The sequence below is a fragment of the Lytechinus variegatus genome, chromosome 1, assembly GCF_018143015.1.
Source record: "Lytechinus variegatus isolate NC3 chromosome 1, Lvar_3.0, whole genome shotgun sequence".
In the NCBI taxonomy this organism is placed as follows: domain Eukaryota; kingdom Metazoa; phylum Echinodermata; class Echinoidea; order Temnopleuroida; family Toxopneustidae; genus Lytechinus; species Lytechinus variegatus.
Window position 1 is genome coordinate 77,894,291 of NC_054740.1, and position 25,996 is coordinate 77,920,286.

At 34.5% G+C, this 25,996-nt stretch overlaps 1 protein-coding gene across 1 annotated transcript in view; it reads left to right on the plus strand.

Moving 5' to 3' along the window:
- LOC121423946 (cysteine/serine-rich nuclear protein 1-like) overlaps nt 1-21,410 on the plus strand; it is a 45,185-nt gene extending 23,775 nt beyond the window's left edge. Inside the window, exons 3-4 of the mRNA XM_041619498.1 lie at nt 6,215-6,358; nt 12,452-21,410. Coding sequence (XP_041475432.1) covers nt 6,215-6,358; nt 12,452-15,060 — 2,753 coding nt within the window. The 3' untranslated portion in view covers nt 15,061-21,410. The remainder of the gene's footprint in view (nt 1-6,214; nt 6,359-12,451) is intronic.
- Nucleotides 21,411-25,996: the final 4,586 nt, after the last annotated feature.

Here is a 25,996-nt window from a genome sequence, read left to right on the forward strand (position 1 = left end):
TCACCTTATAGTTTTAGCAGTGGTTTCCAAATAAATAATACTTGAACAGTGGCATAATCATGATAATGGAGCCAAAAGTTTTGAAAGGTGTATCGGGTAAATTTATAAAGTTGTAAGCAGAAGCAAACAACAAAAATATGTTGAAGCGGGGGGGGGGGGGGGGGGGGGGCGGTGTTAATTAATTTCCTTTTATTTTCCAATGCCAGATCAATCTTTGTTTTTGCTTGCTAAATTTTTTTAAAAATGATATGTTCTGTTCTCTCTACAATTTTTACTAATGATCCTTTTTTTACTTATTTTTTTTCAGACACATTCGCACCCGAACCGACTCTACAAGGGAAGAGAAGGAATTATTGAACCCCTTGAGAATATACAGGTCAAGGGCTGTAATAGTATACAGGGGCACTTCCTGGGAGTTTAATTTCATTTTAATTATGTGTTTTCAGGATTTTTTTTTAGGATATCTAACATTGCAGTGAAAATTATTGCCCCTGCTGATAGTTTTTCAGCTGTGCATGCCCCTCCTTAATTTCAGTGAATAAGGTGTGGCACTGCCCTCTTTGATTCATTATGAATTTTAATGGGCTACAAAATGCAGTAATTTAATAAATGATAGCATAATCTTATTTTTGATAAAGCATTTTACTTAACGGGGGGGGGGTGAATTTGACTACTAAACCACCCCCCCATGTCAAGGATTAAAATTTTTGAAAAAAAAGCATGTATAAAAATAGATATAGTTATTGCATATCAGAATATTATTTTTTCTTGATGTTTTCTCAATAACTCTAAGCTGTTATTGATGAATTCTTTCTGAAACAAAATAAGCAATTTATCCAAACATGTCAGTTTCATTTTGTAGACATATGCATTGAATTTACCAATTCAGAATATAAGGTATGCAGTCTTTCATAAATGTTGATTTTTATCACTGGTGGATCTGGGGGAGGGCACATCTAGCTCAACCCCCCCCCCCCTTTGAGAGCTACTGTCAAGATGTAATGAAAATATGCAATTTTCATCAAAGAATGCCCCCCCCCCCCCGTAAGGCCCTTTTTTGCTTGACAAATTTTCATCCTGAAAATGTGCCCCCCCCCCCCAGGATAAATCCTGGATCCACCACCCCTGGTTTTGATTAAGTTTACATGTATTTTCATTTTGAAAAAAAAAATCATAGAGATTTATAAACAGCATGATTTACACTGAGCATTTCATACACTTTGTGCAGAAGAAATATTATCTTGAGAAATTTGTTATTAAGTTATGGAAGATATCTTTTGGAAATGAAATTACTTTATTGCAGTTATGTCTTACATTGTATTGTCATTTTACTTGATAGAAATTCATTACTTTTTATAACCATGACAGTGTTATAAATTCATATTTGCTAAATTGTAATAATCATTTTGATGTTCCTTCATCTTCATGAAAGTATGAATTCTAGTCATCTGCTTCAGTCTGCCCAATGAAATGGTTACAAAAGGCCTAAGCATCCCTTGTCATTTTTCAATAATTAGTTAAGTCAGTAGTCAAGTAAGGGGTCAGACAGTTTGGCTGTATTATATTTGTTTGTCTTACTAGTGTCAATTTACTAAACTTTTTCTGCTTGTGATTGAACCACCAAATTGCCAGATAGTACCATTTTGTTGGGCAGACATTAATATTGACTAGAGGACTTACTTTCCAAACCAACCTAAAGATAATATACTTCATGTATTACAGGGGTATATTGCCTCCATTCCATTGTTGGGATGTATGCTATGGGCTGGGTAATATCATCTAACTTGTCCTGGAATAATCATTCTCTATAACAAGTTCACAGACAAACGGAGATTCCACTTCAGCAACTCTCAGTTGAATATCAACATTCCTGGCATTGGTGGGGGAAGCCAAAAATTTTAGGGGGGACCGCCAAAATCTTTTGACCCCCCCCAAAAAAAAAGATAGTGACCATATAATCTTGGGGGGACACAGGAAACAAAATTGAAAATTGACAAGCCAAAAAAATTTAAAAATAAGGTTATAACAAAAAAATTGAGGGGGATGGAATCGTCCCCTCCCCACCTCAAATTTAGGGGGATACTTTCCCCCCCCCCCCCACTTCCGCCGCCTATGATTCCTGGTGCTTGGAGATCTGTGAAAGGCATGCTATAACATCCACTTAAGTTCCATTTCCTTTCATGTTTTTTCCTCTTCTTAGTGAGCATCTCCAAGTGTTCATATTTTTTTCAGTGTCCTTTTTTAGATTTATCAAACTCAGTTTTATTACCTGATAAAATTCTATCCCAAGAATTGAACACTTTGATCAAATTTGGAAGTTCAACTTAATGTTAAAGGAGAATGAAACCATTGGAACAAGATAGCTTGTGTGAAAACAGAAAAATCAAAGAAAGAGATCAACAAAAGTTTGAGAAAAATCGGACAAATAATGAGAAATTATGAGCATTTGAATATTGCGATCACTATTGCTATGGAGATAGCAAATTGGCAAAGCGACAAAGATGTGTGATGTCACTTGTGAACAACTCTCCCATTACTTTAGTATATATTTTACTTGAATTGCCTCTTTTATCACATCTATCCATAGATCATGTGTTCTTTCTACACGAGGGCATGTAATACATATTTTTTAAGAATACATCATGGATAGTTTAAGATGGATAGATAAGAGTTTGTATCATCATAAGAAAAAGCAAAAAGAGATATTTTGAGGGTATTTTATAGTCCACCAAAGGGAAAGTTGTTCATCAGTGACATCACACATCCTTGTCGCATTGCCAATGGGAGGATATCCATAGCATTAGTGATTGCAATATTCAAATGCTCATATCTTTCTCATTATTTGTCTGATTTTTCTCAAACTTTTTTTATTCTTATTCTTTGATTTTTCTGTTTCTACACAAGCCTATTTGTTCCAAAGGTTTCATTCCCCTTTAGATAAACTGACAATATATAACTGAAAATATATAATAAAAGGCAAAATAATAATTATGAGAAAAATAATAAAGAAAAACAGTTACTCAAATCAAATTCACTCAAAACCATACACTAATGTACTCTCCTCAAAAATCAGTTCTCACTTTGAGGTATTGATCATTCATTCAGTCAATAAAATAATAAAAACAGAGACAGGAGGTCCTCCTCAAAATAAACACAAACACAGTGTCTCACATACACACTACACATTAAGAGTAAAATCAGTTTGTATCTTTCGTGGGATTTGTTTTTATGTAAATCTGGATTCTTCTTGTTAGTAGGGCCTTAGGTCACTCTGACTTGAACTTAAAACTTCCAATCTCAAGAAGGCAAGATATCTCAGTAGATAGTCATTGTCAAGATGTTTAGGAGTTCAATCTGGTGGTGAGGTTATTCATGATGGCATCTGATATTCTGGCAGAAAGAATGAGAAATAAAAAAGTGCATAAATACAATTATTTTTTTTTCAATGCAAATTAAATTAATGAGTCATTCAAGATAGTGTGTATTTTTTAGAGGGGGGGGGGTGATGGCATGACAAGTTTTTAGTCCTTGAAATTATTTTTATCTTCATTTTTTTCCACTTTGTATTACCATTTATTCAAAAATTGCAATAAACATATTAATAAATGAGTTTTAATCTAGTTGGCAAAAGAAAACCAGTGGCGGCGGCAGTGCAAAGAAAAGGCCAGTAAAAGGCAGTAAAGCACTGTGTCTGAGTGACTGACACCACGGCACCGACAGTGAGGTGAATGTTCATTTTCCAGTGCATGCACATTATTGCCCCATCATATTCACTCGTTTTCAGAAAATATTTAGTTATTCCTCATATGACCATGATTATCTCCTTCATGTCATTACTCTGGTGTTTATTCATGATTTTAAATTCAGGAAATCATTTAGCAAACAAAGAAAACAAAGCATTTCTTGACTGTGACTCCGTGTGATTCAAGTTCTATTTCATTTCTGTGTATCACACGTACGCACGTACGTGACGTAATCTTGATCTCTAATCTGCTAATTGTTATGTTAATTAATCATCCCGTGCGCGCGATCAAAATGGCTCGAAATTCGACCAAATTCAAGGGCAGCTCAGCTTGTAAACCTCACTGAGAAGGGCTTCCACAGCCCTTGCGATTCCCCGCGCTGCAATTTAACTGCAAGACACAGAAAGGAAATCAATTCAAGTTTCACAATCAACGGAAAATCCAGAACCCTTCGAGACCCATTTTGCAAGAAATACAACTAAATAAGGTAAGAATTGAGAGCAACTCACGACACTTTTGACTTACCGACACTTTCATGGTTATTTTTGGAAGATTTCATGGAATTTGGGGCACGAAAATGACTTCGGTAGCTCGCGAAAGTCCTATGCATTACGATGACATATTTTTCATCGCACGGGAGGACAATCACAAAGAGAAAATATCATATTCATCCGCGCTGACAGGGGCTTAATTTGACGATATCGCATCGCTATGCGATTTCACCCATTGACAAGCGGACGAAACTTACGTACAAATTTTGAGCACTTCCGCGACAGCGCCATCTAGTGACTACGGCCGTGCCTACTTCAAGTCATAATATTGTCATCAATGGGCAAGTAAAACAGTTAGCAAACGTTTGTATTGTATTCTTTTTCCCTACATGGTGTCAACAAAGTATCATGAATTCATATTTTATTATAAAATGCTTCTACTGTACATGTAGGCTACATACCAGCATCAGGGGATGAATTATTTAGACATCCTTTTTATGCACAGTATAATAAATGTTTTTTGTAAACAGACGAGTTCATTCAGTCAGTGTAATGTACTTGTAGTATACTCCCCAATGAGGTACAGGTACCATTCAGTTTCAAAAGTAAACAATGATGACTCATACATGTACACATACATGTAGGTCAATGAATGGGTATTTTCCCATCTCTGTGTACAGGTACACAAAGTGTACACATAAGATTTTGATTTAATCAGCATAGAATTTGAATAATCAGCAAGGATTTCCTATGCTTACAAGTTACATGTGATGTATACATGCATGTGCATGTTGTGGACATTTGTAGTTCTACAGTACATTACATACCGCATTTAACAGGGTATGAAAAGGAATGTCTAATCTTGAATTTAATGTTACATGTAACTTACCCTGTGATAACAACAGAAGTCTCATACATGTACATGTATGATGTAGGCCCACACTGTGCATGGATGTGCATATTTGTTAGGTACATGTACACACACCAATAGGCAGTAATAAGGAAAGTGCAGCATTTGTTTATATGTTCAAAGATGTTATAGGGATTATCTATTCTTTAATATTAATTATTATTTGACTAATGTATTACTAGTATAGCACGGACAGGTGGAGAACATGAATTTACTGTACATGTTCATGTACAGCATAAAACTGAAACTTGTTTTGGTTCATACATCGGAGAAGTGAAAATTTGTATTCATTTGATTGTTTATAAAATCTAATGTGAATACAAACAAAGGTGTGACTGCATGGGACTAGATGTACATGTATTTTTTCCCAGATTGTTTCATACATGTACAACAGACACAAACCTGCCCATCTCCCCATCATAAACTCATAGACAAATGTATTGTTATAGGTTAGTTCATGGGATGTGGATGAATCATAAACCCACATGGTTAAGGATTTTACTAATATCCGGTTTGTGACACTCTCTCACACATTATTGAATCAAGCGGTAATTAAATGAATGTGCTTTCTTTATTCCTGTTTGCTCTTGAAATACTAGGAACAGATGTTTTCGTTTTTCTCCTGGGATTTTTTGGGGGGGTGTATATTGTCTCATTCTAATCGATGTTGTGTGAAAGTAGTATCCTGATATCTTTGTAATCTTTTGTGTATTACTGAATTTTTTTAATCATTTGCTTATTTACCCTGCATTGCCAAAAATATTAATTTGCTCTTTATGATTACATGTAAGATATATCTTTCTTTGTCTGTTTTGTTTTTTATATTGTTATATATATTCATTTAATTCAAATTATTTTACTCTTAGAGTATGAATATCATCTATTGTGTGGGGATGTTAGAGTTTCCATAAAGTGTGTACATTTAACGATTCCTGGCATCCAACCACAAACTAAAACAAAATTTAGAGCTGAATAACAAAAATTATTATATTTCTCAGCTGGGAAATCTCAATAAATCAGTTGCCCTTGCAATGATAGTGAAATTGTTCATTTTTTTTCTATTTTATTAGACTCATCATCATCAGGAGAGGTCAGTTCTGCGGAGAAAGCAAAGAAAAAGAAGCGTAGAGTTGTATTTGATGGAGTCACTGTATTCTTCTTCAGAAGGACCCAAGGATTTACATCAGTCCCCAGTCAGGGTGGATCTACTCTAGGTAGGTGCCTTTAAGAATTATTTATAGCCTTTAATAATCAAAATTTAAAAAAACCCAAATATTGATCTTTGTATAGTAGATAGATGTGCAGTCAAATTACATTTTTTTTAACTTCCTCACATTGATTTGTAGCTCTAATTTGTGATATTTTTTTATTGTCAGGCATGGCGAAATCTATCAGCAGCTTGATTAATACAAATATAGCCTTCCATACATGTAGTTAAAGGACAAGTCCATCTGGACTAAAAGTTGGTTTGAATAAAAAGAGAAAAATCCAACAAGAATATCACTGAAAATTTCATCAAAATTGTAATATGAGAAAAGGGAACTGATGACATCACTCACTCACTATATCTTTGTATTTTATTATATGAAATATTTCTATTTTCACCTCATTGCCCTGATAAACAAAGTTTATTTCTTCCTGAACATGTGGAATTACCATTGTTTATAAACATTTTATGGTTCAGTCAAGTTGGTCCTTTTTGTCAAATCTGTAAAAATTGAAATATTTTTGAAAATATTGTATTCTGGGTGATTCTCAGGCCCTCTGATCAATTCCAACTGGCATCCCTAATCCTAAATGTAGACTTTGTACCCACTCCCCATTTCAACAACAGAAGCATCTCATCATTGTGGAGATTTTTTGGTGTTGTGGGTAAGTCCCTGGAGTGTGGAGCTCAAGGAACAGGTTTCAAATCTTTGTTATTACACAAAAGTTGTTCCCATCTATTTCACCATCTATACCACTGAGAGTTTTCACTTTTCAGTACCTTTTTTATGTATCTCTCCTTGATATTCATCAGCAACTTCCAATTCATAGCTACTTTTTTTTTATTATTCATGTATCTACCAAAGTGAATACTAGTATATGAAAGAAAGTTGTGAATTATTAAAATGAATATTGGCAAAATCTCTTTACACTGAGGGAGAGAAAAAAAAAACAGCACAAAGGCATTGGTTATCAGCCTACTTCCAGGTATTGAATACATGTAGATGTACATAATAACTTTCTTCATGTACCATTTGGAAGCCAGATTGACATTTTTCAAGTTCAACCCATACAGGTATATGCAACATTACCAAATCCCAGGTTTTAAATTGTATTCACATATATGTAGGACCTTTCAAATTACTTTTACTCTGTGTTTTGTTTCATCACGTAATATACATGATTGTCAGTGGTGGAACGTGACCCGGAGGAGACAAAGCATTGGAGGGGCACAGCATTGTTCACAAACAATACAGTGCCCCTCCAATGCTTTGTCTCCTCCGGGTCACGGTTCCGCCACTGATGATTGTAAATGTTACAATTTACAATGATATCATTACACCTGGATTTACTGTCACAATCTGAAGAGAGTTTCACTTTCATTCATGTAGTGACTTCCTGTTTGTTTGCTTTTAGAACATAGTTGTCATAAATATGCACACCATTTTATACCTGAAGAGCTCTGTGAATCATGGTACCTTGATTTATCAAGAGGACCCTAGATGCCAGCTAAAAAGAGCCATTTTACTGTAGCCTGTATCCTGCCAAAACTTTAATCATCCCAATGCACTTTTCCCCAATGCACCATCCCTAACCTGCCAGCCGAGTTGTTCCAGGGCCCGGTTTGAAAAATAAAATAAGATCAATTACTAATGCTAATGTTCTATCCCATTTTTGCCCTCAGCCAATCAGATTGCACCATTTAAGTAGCTTAATAGAGAAACTTGTACTTGTCAAGGCTTGTGAAACAGGATCCAGACCCCATCTCTCTGTTTTTATCATCAGTCCACTTGCCTGCCTGTTGTGTCTATTTTTATCCCTCTCGCTTGTCATTCCACTTCCTCCTTGCCTTCCATGTTGTGTTTGTTGTCTTCACTTGTTGTCTTGGTAACGGATGTAGTTGACATACATGTGAGTAAACCTCCAAGCCAGCTCCAAGTTCAGGTTACATCTTTGATAATCCCTGGGGTGGGAAATAGGGTGTCTTTTTATCAGCATGGACCTGGAGGGATTCTTCAATCTATGTATGCAAGCTTCATGTTTTTTCTGGGAAAGGAGGAGTTATGTTTTCTTTTGATGAGTCAGTTTTGCTTCTGTGCATATGCACAGTATTACATCTCGAGAAATCTCAAATCATTTGTAAAAATTTCATGAACACCATCTTATATGTCTTTCACCTTGTATCGAAAGATGTCATAGCGGGGTCTTGGTCTCTTGACCAAAGATACATGAGGATGAAGGCTTGGTAGACTGATTTTCCATGAGAATATGTATTTGTTTCTTTGAGAATCAAAGAGAGTGCCATTTGGTAAAGGTCCACTTCAACTACCAACAACCTCAAAGCAAAATAAGAAGACAAACTCCATTTGCATTGATACTCTTCTGGTAGGACAAGCATAACAGGGGCTTTGATCTTATGGACTTTTGTAAACTGGGCATAAACCTCAGCAATTGTCTTTGCCTATTCCTTCCATTTCTCCCTCGTTTTCATTCTGCTATTAACATCCACTACAAAAATGTTCTTTCTAATATTGTTCAGTATTCTGAAGTAGTTTTGATATATTTTTACATGTCATATTCTGTCTTCCTTTGTATTGAAAAATGATATCACATCTCTGTATTGTTGTGTAAGCATGATTAGACTCCATCTTCTTACAACCCTAAGTCCGTGCCAAACTCTGTGAGGCAGCCTTCGGAAGCCCCGACTTCCTGCCACTAATCGAGACCTCTCTAAATTTGGCTCCGACCCCCCAGGGGTCATGATGAGAGATGCTTTCCCCTCTTACCTAACATGCACAAGGAAACTTTTACAAGATCTGGTCTGAGAAAGAAGGTTGGAATGATCTCTATGAAAATAATCAAGAAACATATAAGAATTAGTGTATACTGTTGTAATGCTTTGGAATCTCAGAAATGATTGAAAAAAAAAAATTCTTTTGAGAGTCTGTAGCACTGCACATAATGAGTGCAATATGTTAGGTCAAAAATTTGTTATTTGGTTTCAGTTTGTAGAATACTTTAATATGACAAGCAATCATGTGCAGTTGACATTTTACTTTTATATCGTTAATTAAAGAATGCGAAAGCTTGCGATGATTGCTTTCATCTTTTCCCTTTTAGATGGAACCATTTCTTTCATTTTTTTTTCATCTGTAATGTGTGTTTTTTAAATGGTTGTAGGATCAGGAACTTTCTAAAAGTCAGGAAAGTGATTGCTAGTACTTAGTGAAAAGTGAATGATATTAGGAAATATGTCACTTTCATAAATACATCATTATTATTATTTTACCTTCAATTTGATTTGTGTAAAAGAAAACTGATTCGAAATATATTTGACTGGAACATATAGGGAACAATCAGAGAGAACTTATATTATGTAGAATTAGAAATACACAACAATGTTTTTTACATTCTTCTTTAGTCGGGATGTTACATGCTAATGAGAAAGCCATGGATGTCTCATACTTATAGGACAAGTCCATTCCACTAAAATTTGATTTTAATAAAAAAGAGAAAAATTTAACAAGCATAAAACTGAAAATATAAAAATTTGATGGAAAATAAGAAAGTTATTACATTTTAAAGTTTCGCTTAATTTCACAAAACAGTTTATCCTGGATAGTATGCAAATGAAGATACTGATGATATCATACACTAACTATTTCTTTTGTATTTTATTATATGAAATATAATTTTCTCCTCGTCAAGAGAAACACTAATGAATTCCTCCCTGATCATATTGGAATTAGCATTGTTTAATACTACAGTGTATGTTTCAGTCAAGTTGGTCCTTTTTGTCAAATCTAATCCGCGTTTATTTTGCTTATTCTCAGCAATTACACAATTTCTCCCAGAATCCTTTGGCACATATTTTTTATTCATACAAACAGACACTTGGGTGGTCATTATATTAAATTCTGTAAAAGGTCATTTTGAGATTGTTACCACAACTGGAATTTATCTTTAAGATGCCTCATTCTAATTTGATGAAAATGTAATTTCACTTCACTTGACCATTAATGCGATAGATCATATTTAGATGAAGCTCTCAAAAAGTAATGTTAAGAGTCATGTGCTTTGAACAATATGAAATTGGGCAAGTATTAAACAGAATTACAAGGTGATAGTGCAGCAATTGGTAGCATACATGTACAATGTATATGAATCATTACACGAACGACACTATTCAGTCATATCTTGATGATAATCATTGATTTTGAAGCATTCATATTCCTGGTTTTAATCCATCTATCTTGGATGGGGCCTATTTTAATTCATAAAGAATTACAACTATGGTACCTTTTCCATTTAATATGGCAACTACCATGGTAACAAAGCTCCGCAGTTAGCAGCCAATCACAATCAAGTTTTCCAAGGTAAAGTACATGGCAAAGGTATCATAGTTGTAACTATTTGTAAAATAGGCCTCACCCGAGATGGATTAATGGTTATAAAACAAGCCCCCGGACATCATTATATGCTGCAAACAACAATTTGAAAATTATCCATTCAAGCTTCCATCAGTTACACGCTCTATTGATAAGAAAATGTGTAAAAGAAATTAGAGATTAATCGCCATATATATGTATATAAAGCTTAAGTGGAGAAATTATTATTCAAATCTGTAAAGCTGTTTGATAACAGATGCATAATGTCCCAATATAATGCTTATAAAAATCGTCTCTTTACCCCAAAAGTTACATCACAATGTTAAATTGAGTAAACCTGAAGCTAAGCAGTAAAAAAATGGTAATTTGGTTGCCACTTGAATTATACCACTGTCATGCATATACATTGTAGATGAAAATTGGCAAATTCAGCGGCAGTGTTGCTTGTTCACTGCTGGTAATTAGATAAGGAAGGAAAAGGCAATTTAGTGAAAGTTCAGAATAATTTCAGTAGTAGATAAACAAACTTTGACGGAAGTAGTAACTGAAATGTCACTTCCATTCATGCACGTTTGACAGTATTCAAGCTGAAACATGTCTGGTATACATGTACCAGTGATCAACGAGGAGTTTGAAAGAGTGAATTGGTATCCTTGTAGATTATTTTTTAATAAGAGGAATTTCCCAAAATATGAAGGTGAAACTTTACATTGCAACTATTATGGGTATTTTTGCTCATATACATTATGTGCATATACGAGTACAGGTAATTTCAATATACTGATCCATGTCTAACACAAAGTCGGATTGGTGGAAGGTCATTCTTTTGAACAAAATACAATACGACAATGTTTTTGATTGGCGACTGCAAACTCTACATTTGATCCTTACTCTTGCTTTACTGAGCTCTGTTTGAATTGAGTGGGGAAATTAAGAAAGCTGTTAGCCATTAAAAAAAACATGTTACTGTTAATAGTAGTATTAACATTTGTAGTTAAAGGTCAAGTCTAACCCAGAAGAAAGTTGATTTGAATCAATATAGAAAATTTTTTAATAGCTTAACGTTGAAAATTCAAATTGAATTGAAATCAGACTTCTGTAATATTAGAAATTTATGACATTTCAAAGTTTCGTTTTATGCACAACTCCATTATATGCAAATGAAAGAGTCAGTGATTGCCCCTCATTTACCATTTTTTGTTTTTTTATTGTTCGAATTATACAATATTTCAATGTTTACAGATTTGACAACAAGGATCCTCTAGTTTGAACCACAAAATATCAAAACAGTGGCAGTTCCACATGTTCAGCAAGTAATCAGAGTTTTTTCACATGACAATGAGGAAAAAATTAAAATGTTTCATGTAATGAAATACTAAAGAAATAGTGAGTGGATGATTTATCAGTCTCCTCATTTGCATACTGACCAGGATATGAATAAAATTTAATTGTGAAATGAAGCGAAACTTAAAAATGCCATAACTTTCTTATTTTACATCTGATTTTGATGATATTTTCAGTGTTATGCTTGTTTTATTTGTCTCCTTTTATTAAAACAACTGTTTGTTGAGGTGGACTTGTCCCTTTTCTCATTCAATGCTTTTTTATCAGTTTATATATTTGTCTTCATTATAGTATTCAAGTTATTTTCTATGTTATGTTTATAGCATATTTTAAATACATTGTCTTTCCTCTTTTTTTCTCTTTATTCAGGTATGGCCCCAAAACATGAAACCATTGGGAAGTTTACCCTCAAACAGTTTGAGCTATCCCAGGAGAAGTGTCATAGAGCCATCCTACGCAAGCAACTGATGGACAGACGATGTCAGCAGCTGAGGGAATCCTCCCCTTGTTCTACAATGACATTGAGAGAAGCAGAATCAGACTTAGATGAGGAACTGGACAACATCAACATTAATGACTATTACTTCTTACAACCGATTCCAACCAAACAGAGGCGGTTGCTGCTGAAGCGTTCCGGTGTGAAAAAGATCGACAACACAGAGAAGATGGAGCTGAAGCGGATACGCCTTTCGAGGGAGTCTTGTGGTTGTGACTGCCAGGTGGTGTGTGACCCGGAGACATGTATGTGTAGTTTGGCCGGCATCAAATGCCAAGTGGACAGGCAGTCGTTTCCTTGTGGCTGTAGCAAAGACGGCTGCCATAACAAGTACGGGAGAATCGAGTTCAATCCTTCCAGGGTGAGGAATCATTTTATCCAGACTGTGGTTCGACTTGACATGGAGCATCGGCAAGAAGAGAGGATGAATCCTGGTGGAAGCCGAAGCCAGGAAGATTGCTTTGAGGGTCCTCCAGACATGAGCTCCTTATCACACCCCCTTGAAGATTGGGGTCATCAAGCCTCAACCAGTTCCAGCCAAATGTATTCAGGAAGCCTTAATGGAAGGGACTTTTATGGAAATGTTGATATCCCTTTAGGAGATGACAGGGCCAGTTGTAGCTCTTCCCTGTATTCCAAGTCATGTGATGCTTACGGAAGTGGAAATTCCTTGGAGGAGAACATTCCAGTTGAGGTACGTCCTCCAAGGCAACATGACTTGATTCCTCAAATGCTGCAGTTCAACGAGTCAGAGGACGAAAGTGCTATGACCCAACCCATCGCACCCTTATGTAATGTTCCCTTGCCCACAATGCCTTGCTATGACAGTTCAGAAGATAATCTGAGTTCAACTTCAGATACAACTTCAAGCTCAGAAGCAAGCTCCAACTACGATCTCAATGAATGTAGTGCATCCTTCAACATGAAATCTTCAGCCGATTACAACCTTGCCAGTAGTTTAGTGCAATCATCAGAGGTTAATAGTTTGTCTCATAGTCCTACCGTAGAGGGCACCTTGCCACATTTGACGCCACTAGAGGTAGCCAATATCTTCTCTACCTCTAAACAAACTGTTGATGACACAAACAGTAAGACATATACTGAACTGAAGCAGCCAGACAGCTACACCAATAGTAGCTTTTCAACTGGTTTGTACAATCCTGATAATTCCGCCCATAGTAGTTACAGTGAGATTTTTATGCCGTATGATAATAATAAGGTAGCAGATAGCATACCTCTCACACTTCCCTCCCTAACAACTGCACGTTCTGCATACACCACTTGTAGTAGCCCTTCTTCATCCAGTACGTATACAGTCATGACATCTCTGAATGCTGTGGATTCCCTAGCTGAGATGCAAGAGACTGCACTCGCCACCAGTAAGCTGAGTTCTGTTACATTTGGGATGAAGGACGATCCTTCTTCATTTACTCCACCTGAACCTCTCCTTTACAGCTCAACAACCATGGACAGTGTTGGTGATATCTCCTCCAGCTTCTCTGTGACTCCTCGCTGCAACGAAAGCCATGGAAATGAAGCCACGGCAACTGGTAGCAATGATAGTCCTGGTAGGCATCAGGGACATGGTGATGATGGCAGCAGGATCTCTCCAGCTGTAGATAGTCCAGGTGATGCTGTTCTTGGTAATCTTGGCATGCCACTTGGACTTTGCTCATCCAGTGAGGAAAGACCAGTCTTTGACAGAATCGATGCATTGCAGTCCCAAACTGACAGAGAATCTACGGATACATGCAGTGTGGAGAGTTGCCCAGGAGATCATCCTCTGCAGGAGTCTAATATCCCTGGTATTCCCTGCTGCAGCACAACATCACAAGAAGGTGAAATCATCAGTTTGAGATGTAACCTTGAGGCCAGTGATGAGAACATTTCCAGCAACTCGAAAGAATTAATGAATAACACTGATGGTGTCTGCCAGTCTGAATCCAACTCCTCCTCTCACCCTGAACCAATTACTCATGAGGATTCACAGATGAAAACTGAAGCACAAGGTTGCTCAATACCAAATAATCTTGTAACTTGCAGTGGTACAGTTGAGAGTGAAGAATCAAAGACCACTGATTCAAGAGGACAGGTCCATAGCACTGTATCCAGCAAACCACTACCAAGTATGGAAAAGCTTTGTGAGCATCCTCTGACGAATGGGACCATCCCGGTTCTTTCACATCTTCCTAGAGAAGTACTGACCAAAGATTCAGCAGTAGAACTAGCCAAGAAGATCCAAGTCTTGAGAGGCAACAGCGAAGGTGATGCTACTCCATCTATCTCACCAGACTCCTTGAGTCCTGATGGTGCTATGTCAGATGATCCCTTCAGACAAGCTGTTGATCCGTCGGCCATTGATGAGTCATCCTTTAGCAGCTCAGACAGTGCTGTTGGTCACATGTCTAGTGTTGGCTATTCTGAGCTTTCATCTGGAATACCAACTGGACCACCTCTTGTCCAAGCAGGAATCTCTGAATAAAATCACGAGGTAAAAGAAACAAAATAGGCACTGAAAGATTTACGCAAACATGCTCCTTTAATAGCGAACCAAGTGTGTCCTCCCTAAAATCAGCTCAAAATCACCTATAACAACCTTTGTTTATAAAGGCTTCAACATCTTTCCTTCAGTTGCATTGTCAGCCTAGGCTGTTACTAATAATTATCTCCTCGGTTACCTCTTGCCGTTTACTGTATACAAACTTTTTCTACTGTAGCATTAACTGACTAGTCACAAGTCAAAGCCAGTTTACTATATATTTCTTACATTTTCAGTCAAGTCCAACAGATTTCTATCGCTAAGTGAGATGTTATTTATCAGAGTTATCTGAGAAGCAGAATACTTATATTTTATTAACGATTCCTTTCTTAGAAATCATGAGGAAATATACCAAGTATCACATTACATACCAAGTAAGTTTTGGCAATATACGTGTTAATCAGAGGCTGGACATGAAGCTAGGTGACTCAATGATTCATGCCAGGGCTGCTTGCCATATTAAAAAAAAAACAGATACACATACATGGTTTCCTGCATTCAATGTAGGCTCTTCAGGTTAACTGGGCGAGGTGTTTTTCAGTCATAGGTTTTGGAGAGTTAAACACTGATACTGGTATGTATCTGATTCCTCTTGAGAAAGTGATAAAAAGATTCTATTGAGGTTTTTGCAGATTTCATCAAAGATTTCTGTAGGGTGCAGCTGTCGGTAACATTGGTGTTGGAATTATGTTTGGGTTCAGTCTGGAAAAAATGGGTGCTCAATATATATTATATGTCCTTTATGAATTTCATGTATTTTTCTTGGCATCTATGGCATTTCTCAAGATTTTCAATAGAATATATATTCATGAGAATTTTTTATTTTCATGAAGTTCTTTCATACTAAAACAGTTATCTCAAAGAGATATTTCTTTCAGATATATGTAATGTAAAAAAGTTACACTATGTCTAGTATAGAACAACAGAATGTATCTGTATCAAAACAACTCAGTATGCAAGACAATGCATATACCTTCAACTGTATTATACCCGTAGCGTCGTGGTGCTTCTAAATCCAGTGCAATGGTAGTGTATGATAATAGTTTTCAGTATCACAGAAATAGTTTTTTAGTAGCCTAAAAAAGTGCAAATTCCTTTTTTTTATGAAACCAGTGACTACAGCATTTTTTTAAAAGCTTTATTTATTCTGCATGTTGTTAAGAGTGTACATTATTTACAATGTAATGGTATTTGAAAGGACAGAGTATGTCTTTGCTTTGAAGCAAAATAAGTAACATAAGATTTTTTTATTGATGTAAATATATGTATAGATGTATAAGATTTTCAAACTTATACATATGAGGCAGCACATGTGTTTTGGCCTCATTTTTAAGAGGTCCTGATGTGAAACAAGAATATAGTAATACTCTTTGATAGGAATAATATTAATCACTCAAATCTCAGATGAGAATGGTGTATGATGATCTAAAGTTGTTTGATGCTGTTTTATTTTATTCTTATTACGGTATATATTTTTGAAAACATCTTGAAGTGAACGATAAAAAAAGTACATTTGTATGCAATTCTTTCATAATACAATACACCTCTGAATCTAAGATTAGATTTGCGCAGTGAGTCATATGTCTTTTTAAAATTCATATATAAGCCAGGGGGAATCGTAATATACAAATCATGAACATTATGAAAATAGGAATAAACAAATAATATTACTTGGAACTAAATCTCAGGTAAAATTTATTTCTAAAATCATATTTTACAATTGCCAAACACAAGCCATGAAAATAGATATATAACTTGTCATTATGGATATAATTTAGCAACTAGAAGTATAAGCATGCAGTCATTGATATGATTAACAGAACAGTATATATTGAGATGTTTTTAGAGTGCCATAAAATGAACTTAAGAAAACAGTAATATACAACTCATTACTAACAATTCATTTAAAGCACTAATGAAAAAAAAAACATGTTTAATGCTGAGCCCTTCAGTGGGATTATTACATCAAATTATTTGTCTCTCTGAATAGTGCATAAGGGAAAGGGTAATATCAAATGTTTTGGTCAACACTAGATGGGAAAAGTAATAGTAAATAAACATTACTAGATAATCATCAAATTGTTGAAAGTCTTGTAGTGTGAGATGATAATGATATCTTTGTTCAAGGTAGATTTTATAATGAATGTTAATACACATCCATTTCTCCTTTGAAGTAAGTTTTTTCCATCATATTTTCATTCTAGAGTTATAATTTTGTTAATTTTTCTGGTTATTTAACAATCTTAATTTACGATATTGTTCATTTTTCTTTTAATTCAACTACATGTATCAGGAGCTAAACACAAAATGTAAGTGTTATGTCAGGGAATATCTGTTTGAATAATGAAATGAATACATATAGTCATATATATGTTAAGTACATTATGAATTTTCAGTGATAATAATATATCTGCACAATACAATCAGTTCTAGTGTAGGGATTTGCAGTTTGAACAATAACTCTCGACATCACAAAATGGAATGTTGACTTGGAAAAGAAAAAAAAAGAGTATCATGGTGCTTTTCTCTTTTCATCATCCAAGGGATGTAAATTTTTTGAAGCACTTTTTTGGTAAGCATTAGTTGCCGTTTTTTATTTTTATTTTTATTTTTTTAACCTGTGTAATATTTGATGTTGAGTGTCTGACTTGGTCGTTTAGATTGTTATTATGTACAAATAAAATAAGTTTTATCAAGAATGTGTGTACTAGATCAGACAGAGTAGAAACATTGCCATTAATAACCATATGTTTTTGTGTAATTTATGTTAGGTAGACAATTTTGACAAATGAAATTCGTAATCTTGTGAAAAAAAAATTTTGATAATCACTCTCTTTTTCTTGCTTTTTGGGGAGGGGCACCAAAATTTTACACACTAATACAATTGGACAATCGGCAAGACAGTTGATTGATTATAATAATTATAACCATTAATATTTTGTTTTATTTCCCTTTTTATTCTTTTTTATCCGTCGCTGTTTCCTTCTTTTCCCCATCTTTCATCTCGTCTTCTCAAACCCTTCACTTTTCTTCTCTTCTCCTTGTTCTCCTCGTTTTTCATCTTCATAATTTCCTTTTGAATATACTCTTGAGTAAGAAAAAGTAATGTGGAGATTGTAAGCCATCATTCACTATTTTAAAAAAAAATCTATTTTGTTCATGGTTAAAACCACAGAAAATGAAATTTCCTGGTTAATGGCATTCTCATTTTGGACTTGTTTCTTATAAATAATATGCTTACAAGATTTTACAATACCAACTGTTTGTCTCTTCTGTCTGTTCACACTTGGCAGTAATAGAAAAATATGTAATTAATGACATCTCCTAAAAGGTGAGAAATTTGTGTCATATTAAAGTTAACCAGAGAGGTTGAATCCCTCTTCTGGTTCCATGTTTTGCCTGAAATCATTATTCAATCTACATTAATAAATTTAAAGGTCTGTTTTTAATAATTTTGTGACTCCTCTAGTTTGAAATTCAAGCAAAGTCCATGATGCATATATTAATAAACTACCAGATTCGGAGTTATATAAAAAAAAAGTTGTTTTTCATAAAAAAATCACAGGTTCTGTCTCAGTATTGCCATGTCAAATCTTTAAAATATGTACGAGAGTAATTTCTGACTATCTGCAATATTGAGAACTACATGTATTTCCTTTTTATAATAAAGCTTTTGTTGATTAATGCAAGTAAAAAGGACTGACTTCATCTTGCATTCAAAATACATTGTAATGTATATGTTTGAATAGAACTTTATGACAACTCGTGTTAAAATTCAATCTTACCACACTCGTCAGAAGCATTTGAAAGCAAAGTGTTGTAAAATCACATGACATTGTATATTTTGTATGATACTATTACAGTTAACTCTATAATATATTGTATGAAATGTATTACATGTAATATATAATGTTATATGTACATGTAGTATATATCAATTACATTAAATATATATATCATATTTTACATATAAATTCAAATCTCATAGGTGTGAGTTGTGAGTTGTTAATACTACATTCACAATTTTAGTCAATTTTATTAAAGAGAAAGTCATGTTTTTTCTGATCAATCCTCAATTTGATAAAAATATTTTTAACTGGCTGCAGACCTAAAAAAAAAAAAATAAAATTGCAAATATATACAGCTGGAAAAATGTTTTTCAGTTTAGAAATGATAGTTTCCAGATTGATGCAAATCTTTATCTTAAAGCAAATAGGGTTTTAATATTGAATGTAGTGATAAAGAAAAAATATGATTTCATCTTATGTGGAGCAGTATTATTTCAATTTGTTTTCATCAAAATTCTCTATGAAATATAATATATGATGTGTATAGTTAGATGTCTCGGACGCAAACATCTGTTTTAACTCATTATGTATAATATGTAAAATAAGAAAATGTGTGAAGCTAGTTTTAAAAAGCAGTAAAGCATTTACTTGTTTGTACATAAAAGCAGAAGTTGTAAAGTTAAAAAAAATCATTTTTGTAGTTTACAATGCTGAGAGTAACATTACCTAGGTGTTAATATTGTTTTTGGCAGAGCATATCTGTGTTTTTTTTTTTTTCATGGATAAAAATATGAAGAGGTGATTACGTTGCCCTGCTATTGATTCAACTCACCAAACATTGTATGAATATGTCTGTGTTATATGGTTTTCTTATTTTATTTCAGTTCCAATAGGGTTGAACCAAGTATGATACCTTGTAAATAAGTCTCCTTTCCCTTTTTTTTCTCTCTCTCTTATAATCATTTCATGGTCTATCTTGTCTGTTCTGTTGTTGTTAACTCATATTGCTCACATGCATTTGAATTAAGAGTGTTTTTCATAAGTTCTTTGAGATTTGGAGACATGATTGCTATCAGCTTAAAACATAGATGAGGCAAATTCATCTGATTTTCAGGTGCAAAATGTGATTATTTTATTAAAAGAATACTTCACACTTTTTCACATTATACAACAAAAATTACTTCATCTCCGATTTGTTTAGGATGATAGATTTCCTCAAAATGTTGACTGTGATTTGAAATATGAATAACAGAAATTTTCCATAGACTACAGCCTAAGCAACAAAAATAACCAAAATATATCAAAGAATAATGAATTTCAGATCCTTAAAGTTGTGATTTTGTGATGTCACATGGAAGCATCTCACTCAAAATGATGATATAAATTCCACTTTCTCTGAAAATTGAAAATTATTTTTACCAGTCCATTTGTTATATCATCAGATACATTATTTCATTTATTTCATACTCTTAGGGGAAGTATTTTCATTTGAGGAACACTATAAAAAAGGGTCTTTGTATTACATGATGTATGGGATAACCACTTGTATGTGATGTCACAAACCCCCAAACTTTGATGATTCATATGTTATTCCTTGATTGATTTTCATCAAGCTTTCAATTTTGCGATTCTCTCATTTATCTGTGCAAGTGAGGTCAAGCCAGATAGACTTTCCCTTTAAGAAGTTGGAAGGATTTCCGTTTCTGAAAGAAATGATGTAGGGGCTCTGTTACCTAAAAAAGATAAGTTGGCTATAAAGATAGTGATAATGAAACTTTGGCCCAATAACACAAAGCTTACTAATTAAGTGTAAAGTTTGTACAATTGAATTTACATTGAAGTAATGATCAATCTCTTCAATTGTAATTACAAGCCTTATGATTAATCACTCGGCCTCCGTGTAAGATACAATATTTTACAAACTTGAAAGTGAATATCCCTTTCACATATTTCAATATAAGAATATTTATTTTTCAAAATGATATTGATCAAGACTGAATTCTGTTATTTGCTGAGATCGTAATGAAGAATATGTTTAGCTCAGTTAATTTCTCATCAGTTTGAGGTCTGTGACACAATATTTGATCTGATTGATCAAGTGCTCATTTATATAATTGATCGCATTGATCATCATGTGTAATCAATCGTACAAATCACCCATACTATCAATCAATTTACTTTATGGTACAGGGCCAATGGCACACTCTTTATTTTAAGTGCTGCTCTCTCTATTTTGTATGATGTTGTACTATCTTGTATTCATTCAATCGTTACATATTATATTTGTGCTCTCTTTGCAAACCATGAGTAATTTTCCTATTGTATATGGTTATGCTTGTTTTCTTGTGAATGGTGCTGTAATATTTCTTGTTTTGTCATACTTGCCAGTCATTTATCGAGTCTCTTTGCTACATGTTATCATGATGGCTCAGTTTTCATGAAAGTTTCTTCTTAGCCAGTAGATTTTCTTAAGGATATATTCTGCTCTTGAATTCCTGAAATGTACCTGTAGGTCAAAATCTTGAGAAACAAGGTCTGTTGCCTCCTTAATCAGATAATTAGAAAGTAGTTTTTCATTTTTCTTTATGGGGAAAATTTATTCAATATTGAATCATTTGTATACTGACCACAATGTGTCAACGATTATTTGATCATGTGTTCTAATGGATTTTCTCTTGTGCATGAATTTGTTTTTGGCATTGTGACTAGGTAGAAGAATAAAGAAGGACAATCTTTATAGAAGTAGAAAAAAAATCAGTCTTACAGGAAGAATAAGCCCTATATGTTTTCTTGCCATTTACATGACATATCAAACAACACATGTATTTGAAAAAAATATGTTATCATTTTATGTATTCTACTACAACTACTGCACAAGCTTACCCACAACTGAGTACATAAGTTATTAGCTGATAATTCATGTGTGTCTAAAAAATGGGTAGTAGATTTCCAATCAGTTGAAACAAGACTGTAGAGAAAAATAAAAACGGATTAACTTTTCCCCAAGATAAAGACCATTCCCTCCTGTAAACGTCTTGTTAAATCAATCCTAGATCTTGTTATCAATATTCATAATTAGATCATAGCACCATATCAGGAATATTTATTATGTCAAATTCTTTTGCCTGCAATGGCAGTAGGGCTAAAGTCATCCTAATAATGATAATGAGCGCCTTGAGATCTTTTTAGAGATATGAGTGGTCTAGAAATTCCATGATCATCGTTATAACACAGTGTGTACTAGTGATCTGGGTGCAATGTCATGAATGTTTTCAGTATGGACCACGTACGTGAATCCCTCCAACTCAGTGTAAAAAGTGGGCGGAGCTAAATCGGATTTTCGCGCCTAGCAACCCCGTTAGCAACGCATGTAAGCATCGTTCTGCTCACTCTCCATAATGTCTGCGATATTAAAATCCTAAAAACCAATGGAATCGTTAAAATTTAGTAAGGCTATGAATGTTTATCATTTACATTGACTATCGGTGTACAAACTCATACCGAATTTACCAGCAAGTGACGGTTATATTACGAATTATCAGCAATTTTAATGAGTGATACAAAGTGCCAAAATTTATGAGAATATAGTGTAAATTTTGTATAGCATTTCAAAATCCTTAATTTAAATATTTTCATAATTTTTCATTGCTTTAAAAAACATCTTATCACATTTAGTATAATTTTCCCGAACTGATAACGTTGATAGATTACTGTTTCTCGGCTTTATGAGGAAATGGCAGGCCTTCAAAATCAGGTTAATTTTTGTTATATTTCTAAAAGAAAATTATTAGATTCGAACTACTATACCAACTGTTTGCCAGAAGGAGGGTTATCATCTCATAATGTTGTGTAAATGATACATTACAATATATTTAAGGAGTGTAGTAATCCATGTTAGATAACATTTTTTAGGATGAGTTTCGTAATGAAGAGAAAAATCAAGTTCATTCTTAGCACGCGAGCCGCAGAACGATAATTTTTAGCGCGCGCAGACATGGCTGATCCCCTGGTGTGTCGCGCGGGATTATCTAGTCCCATACTGGTGTCGGGTGGTATATTCCACGTACCTTGTCCCCTTGCAGTGACCACTGTAGAGTTATATAGTGCTTCATTTTGATACTCAATCTGTGAAATACCGATATCGAAAAATGCTCGGAATATACCTGACACATATTAATGATTTCATTTTCGAGAATTATTATTTCTTTCCTGCATGAATTACAAAACGTCAATCTTATAGTTCAAGAATCATGATAGAAATTGTCAAGATTTGGAAAATATCATGTTAAGTTTGCCCAATGTCATCAGTATCTCACTGTATGTTAAACAGAAAATATAGAACAACTGTATTTTTTGTAAATTCCACGGCCGCCTCACGAGATGGTATATACAGAAGAGGAAGGGCCGGGAGCCGCTCAGGTGTCTCAAGCGGATCGGGAGAAAGGGGGGGGGTCCTTTTCCCACTCTCTTTCAAATTACCTTATTTTCTAATATTAATTCCTGTTGTTTATCGTGGAATTTTACCTTTTATCATAATTATAATTCTATACAATATGAGGATCCTACTATAAGTTTTCAAGCTGTCCTGTTCAAGATTACTGATTTTTTTTCTGCGGGTCCCATTAGCCCCTTTTTCATCAATCATCTTCTCGGTGTCTCTGCTACCAAGATTGACTAGGGAGTGGAGGGAGGGGGGGGGCGGGCATAAGTTATCATCACTCACTTTCGCCCCAGACAAGTGCCTGTTTGATATATTTTATTGCAAGAGCTTCTCTTTTCCTCCTATCTCCCTGTTCTCTCTTTTTTTGTGTGTTTGTGACATTTTATATCTCAAAGATCAGCTCTCCCAATCTAAATTTCAACCGTCTCATATTATTCCTTCCCTTCTGTTATGGTCAAGCTCTCCTCCAATAAAACTAACCTATTAATATTTGCCCCTCTTATTTCTACGGCCTGCAATCTCATTTTGGTCCTTTTCAGTATCCCTCATCGACCCCTCCCCATTGCAACTCACCATGATTTTAAGTCATTATCACGAGAGCATGGATAGGAATATTGCAGATCTATAAAATTGCTATTACTTTGATTTTAAAATAATTTGAGTACCCCCCCCCCCCCCGGCGGCCATGCACGTCGGTTTCATATATGTCGCATGATGGTATAGGTGGCCGTGGAATTTACAAAATATACACTTGTTCTATATTTTCTGTTTAACATATACCGTGAGATACTGATGACATTGGGCAAACTTAACAAGATATTTCCCAAACCTTGATAATTATGTAATTTTATACAGTCAATGTTACACATTCTTGACACTAGGCAGTTTGACTTTTTTGTAATTCAGGAAAGAAATAATAATTACTGAAAATGAAATAATTTATGTGTCAGGTATATTCCAAGCATTTTTAGATATCGGTAAACTATTAATTTCACAGATTGAGTATCAAAATTAAACACTAAAACTGCACAGTGGTCATCGCAAGGGGAAAAGGTACGTGGAATATACAACCCGACGCGGTATCGGACTGGATAATCCGAACGCACAGTCAAGGCGATCAGCCCTGTCTGCACACGCTAAAATTTATTATTCTGCGGCTCGCGTGCTAAGAATGAACCTATTTTTTCTCTTCATTACGAAACTCATACTGAAAAATGTTATCCAACATGGATTGCTACACTCGTAAGTTTTATTGTTATGTATCATTTACACAACATTATGAGATGATAACCCTTCTTCGGGAGAACAATGGTATAGTAGCTCGAATCTAACGATTTTCTTTTAGAAATATAACAAAAATTAACCTGATTTCGAAAGCCCGACATTCCATTTTAAGCGATGGAGAAAATAGCCTACCAACGTTATCAGTTCGGGAAAATTATTGTTAAAGTAATAAGATGTTTTTTAAAACAATGAAAAATTGTGAAGATATTGAAAATAACGATTTTGAAATGCTATATGAAATTTACGCTATATTTTCATAAATTTTGGCATATTGTATCACTCATCAAAATTACTGGTAATTCGAAATCTTATCCACACTTGCTTGTAAATCTGATATAGGTTGATACACTGATAGTCAATGTAAATGATAAGTATTCATAGCCCTACTAAATTTTAACGATTCCATTAGTTTTTAGGATTTTAATATCGCATACATTTTGGAGAGTGAGCAAGAGGGTGCTCACATGCGTCGCTAACAAGATTGCTTGGCGACCAACCGCGAGAGGGCTTTTATAATGGCGGGCTCCACTGAGTTGATACATAGCCTATAGGTGGTTCACGTACGTGGGACAGGTTATCATGAATTGACACTAACAATGAAAACCTTTATACCTCAGTCGCATTTACTCTACGGCGGCCGTACGACGAGTTGAAAACAGCCGTTTTAACATTTTTGTAATAGCTACATAAAGTTGGTTTGACTTGCCGTATGGCCACCTAGAGCAAATGTGACTGAGGTATTAGTTTTGATTGGTTGAGAAGCCCTTATCAATTAAAGGGGAAGTTCACCCTGAAGAAAACTTTGTTGTAAAAATAGCAGAAAAAATAGTAAAAAATATTGGTAAAGGTTTGAGGAAAATCTGTTAAAGAGTAAGAAAGTTATTAGAGTTCAAAATTTGGGATTTGTGACGTCATAAACGAGCAGCTGCCCCATGTGTTATGTAATATAAAATGTATGAATTTCAAATTTTGTATGGTTCCTGATGACTTAATTTTGTTTTCTTTTCATGATCGGGTGTGAAATGATTTGTCTATTGATATACAAAAGTTACAGTGAAAACCATTTTCAATTTTCTGAGAAAATGACATTTCATTGATTTTTTACCATTCGCTATGTAGGAATGCTGCTCGCATATGACGTCACAAATCAAATAATTGAAATTCTAATAACTTTTTAATTATTTGATGAATTTTTCTCAAACCTTCGGCAATATTTTTAATTATTTTTTCTGCTATTTTTACAATAAACTTTTTGTCAGGGTGAACTTCTCCTTTAATATTATTTATTGGTTAGGTTTTCTCATCTAATCTCTCTAGACATTTCCCAATATGAAATCATTTGTGATTGGTCTTATGACTGATATTT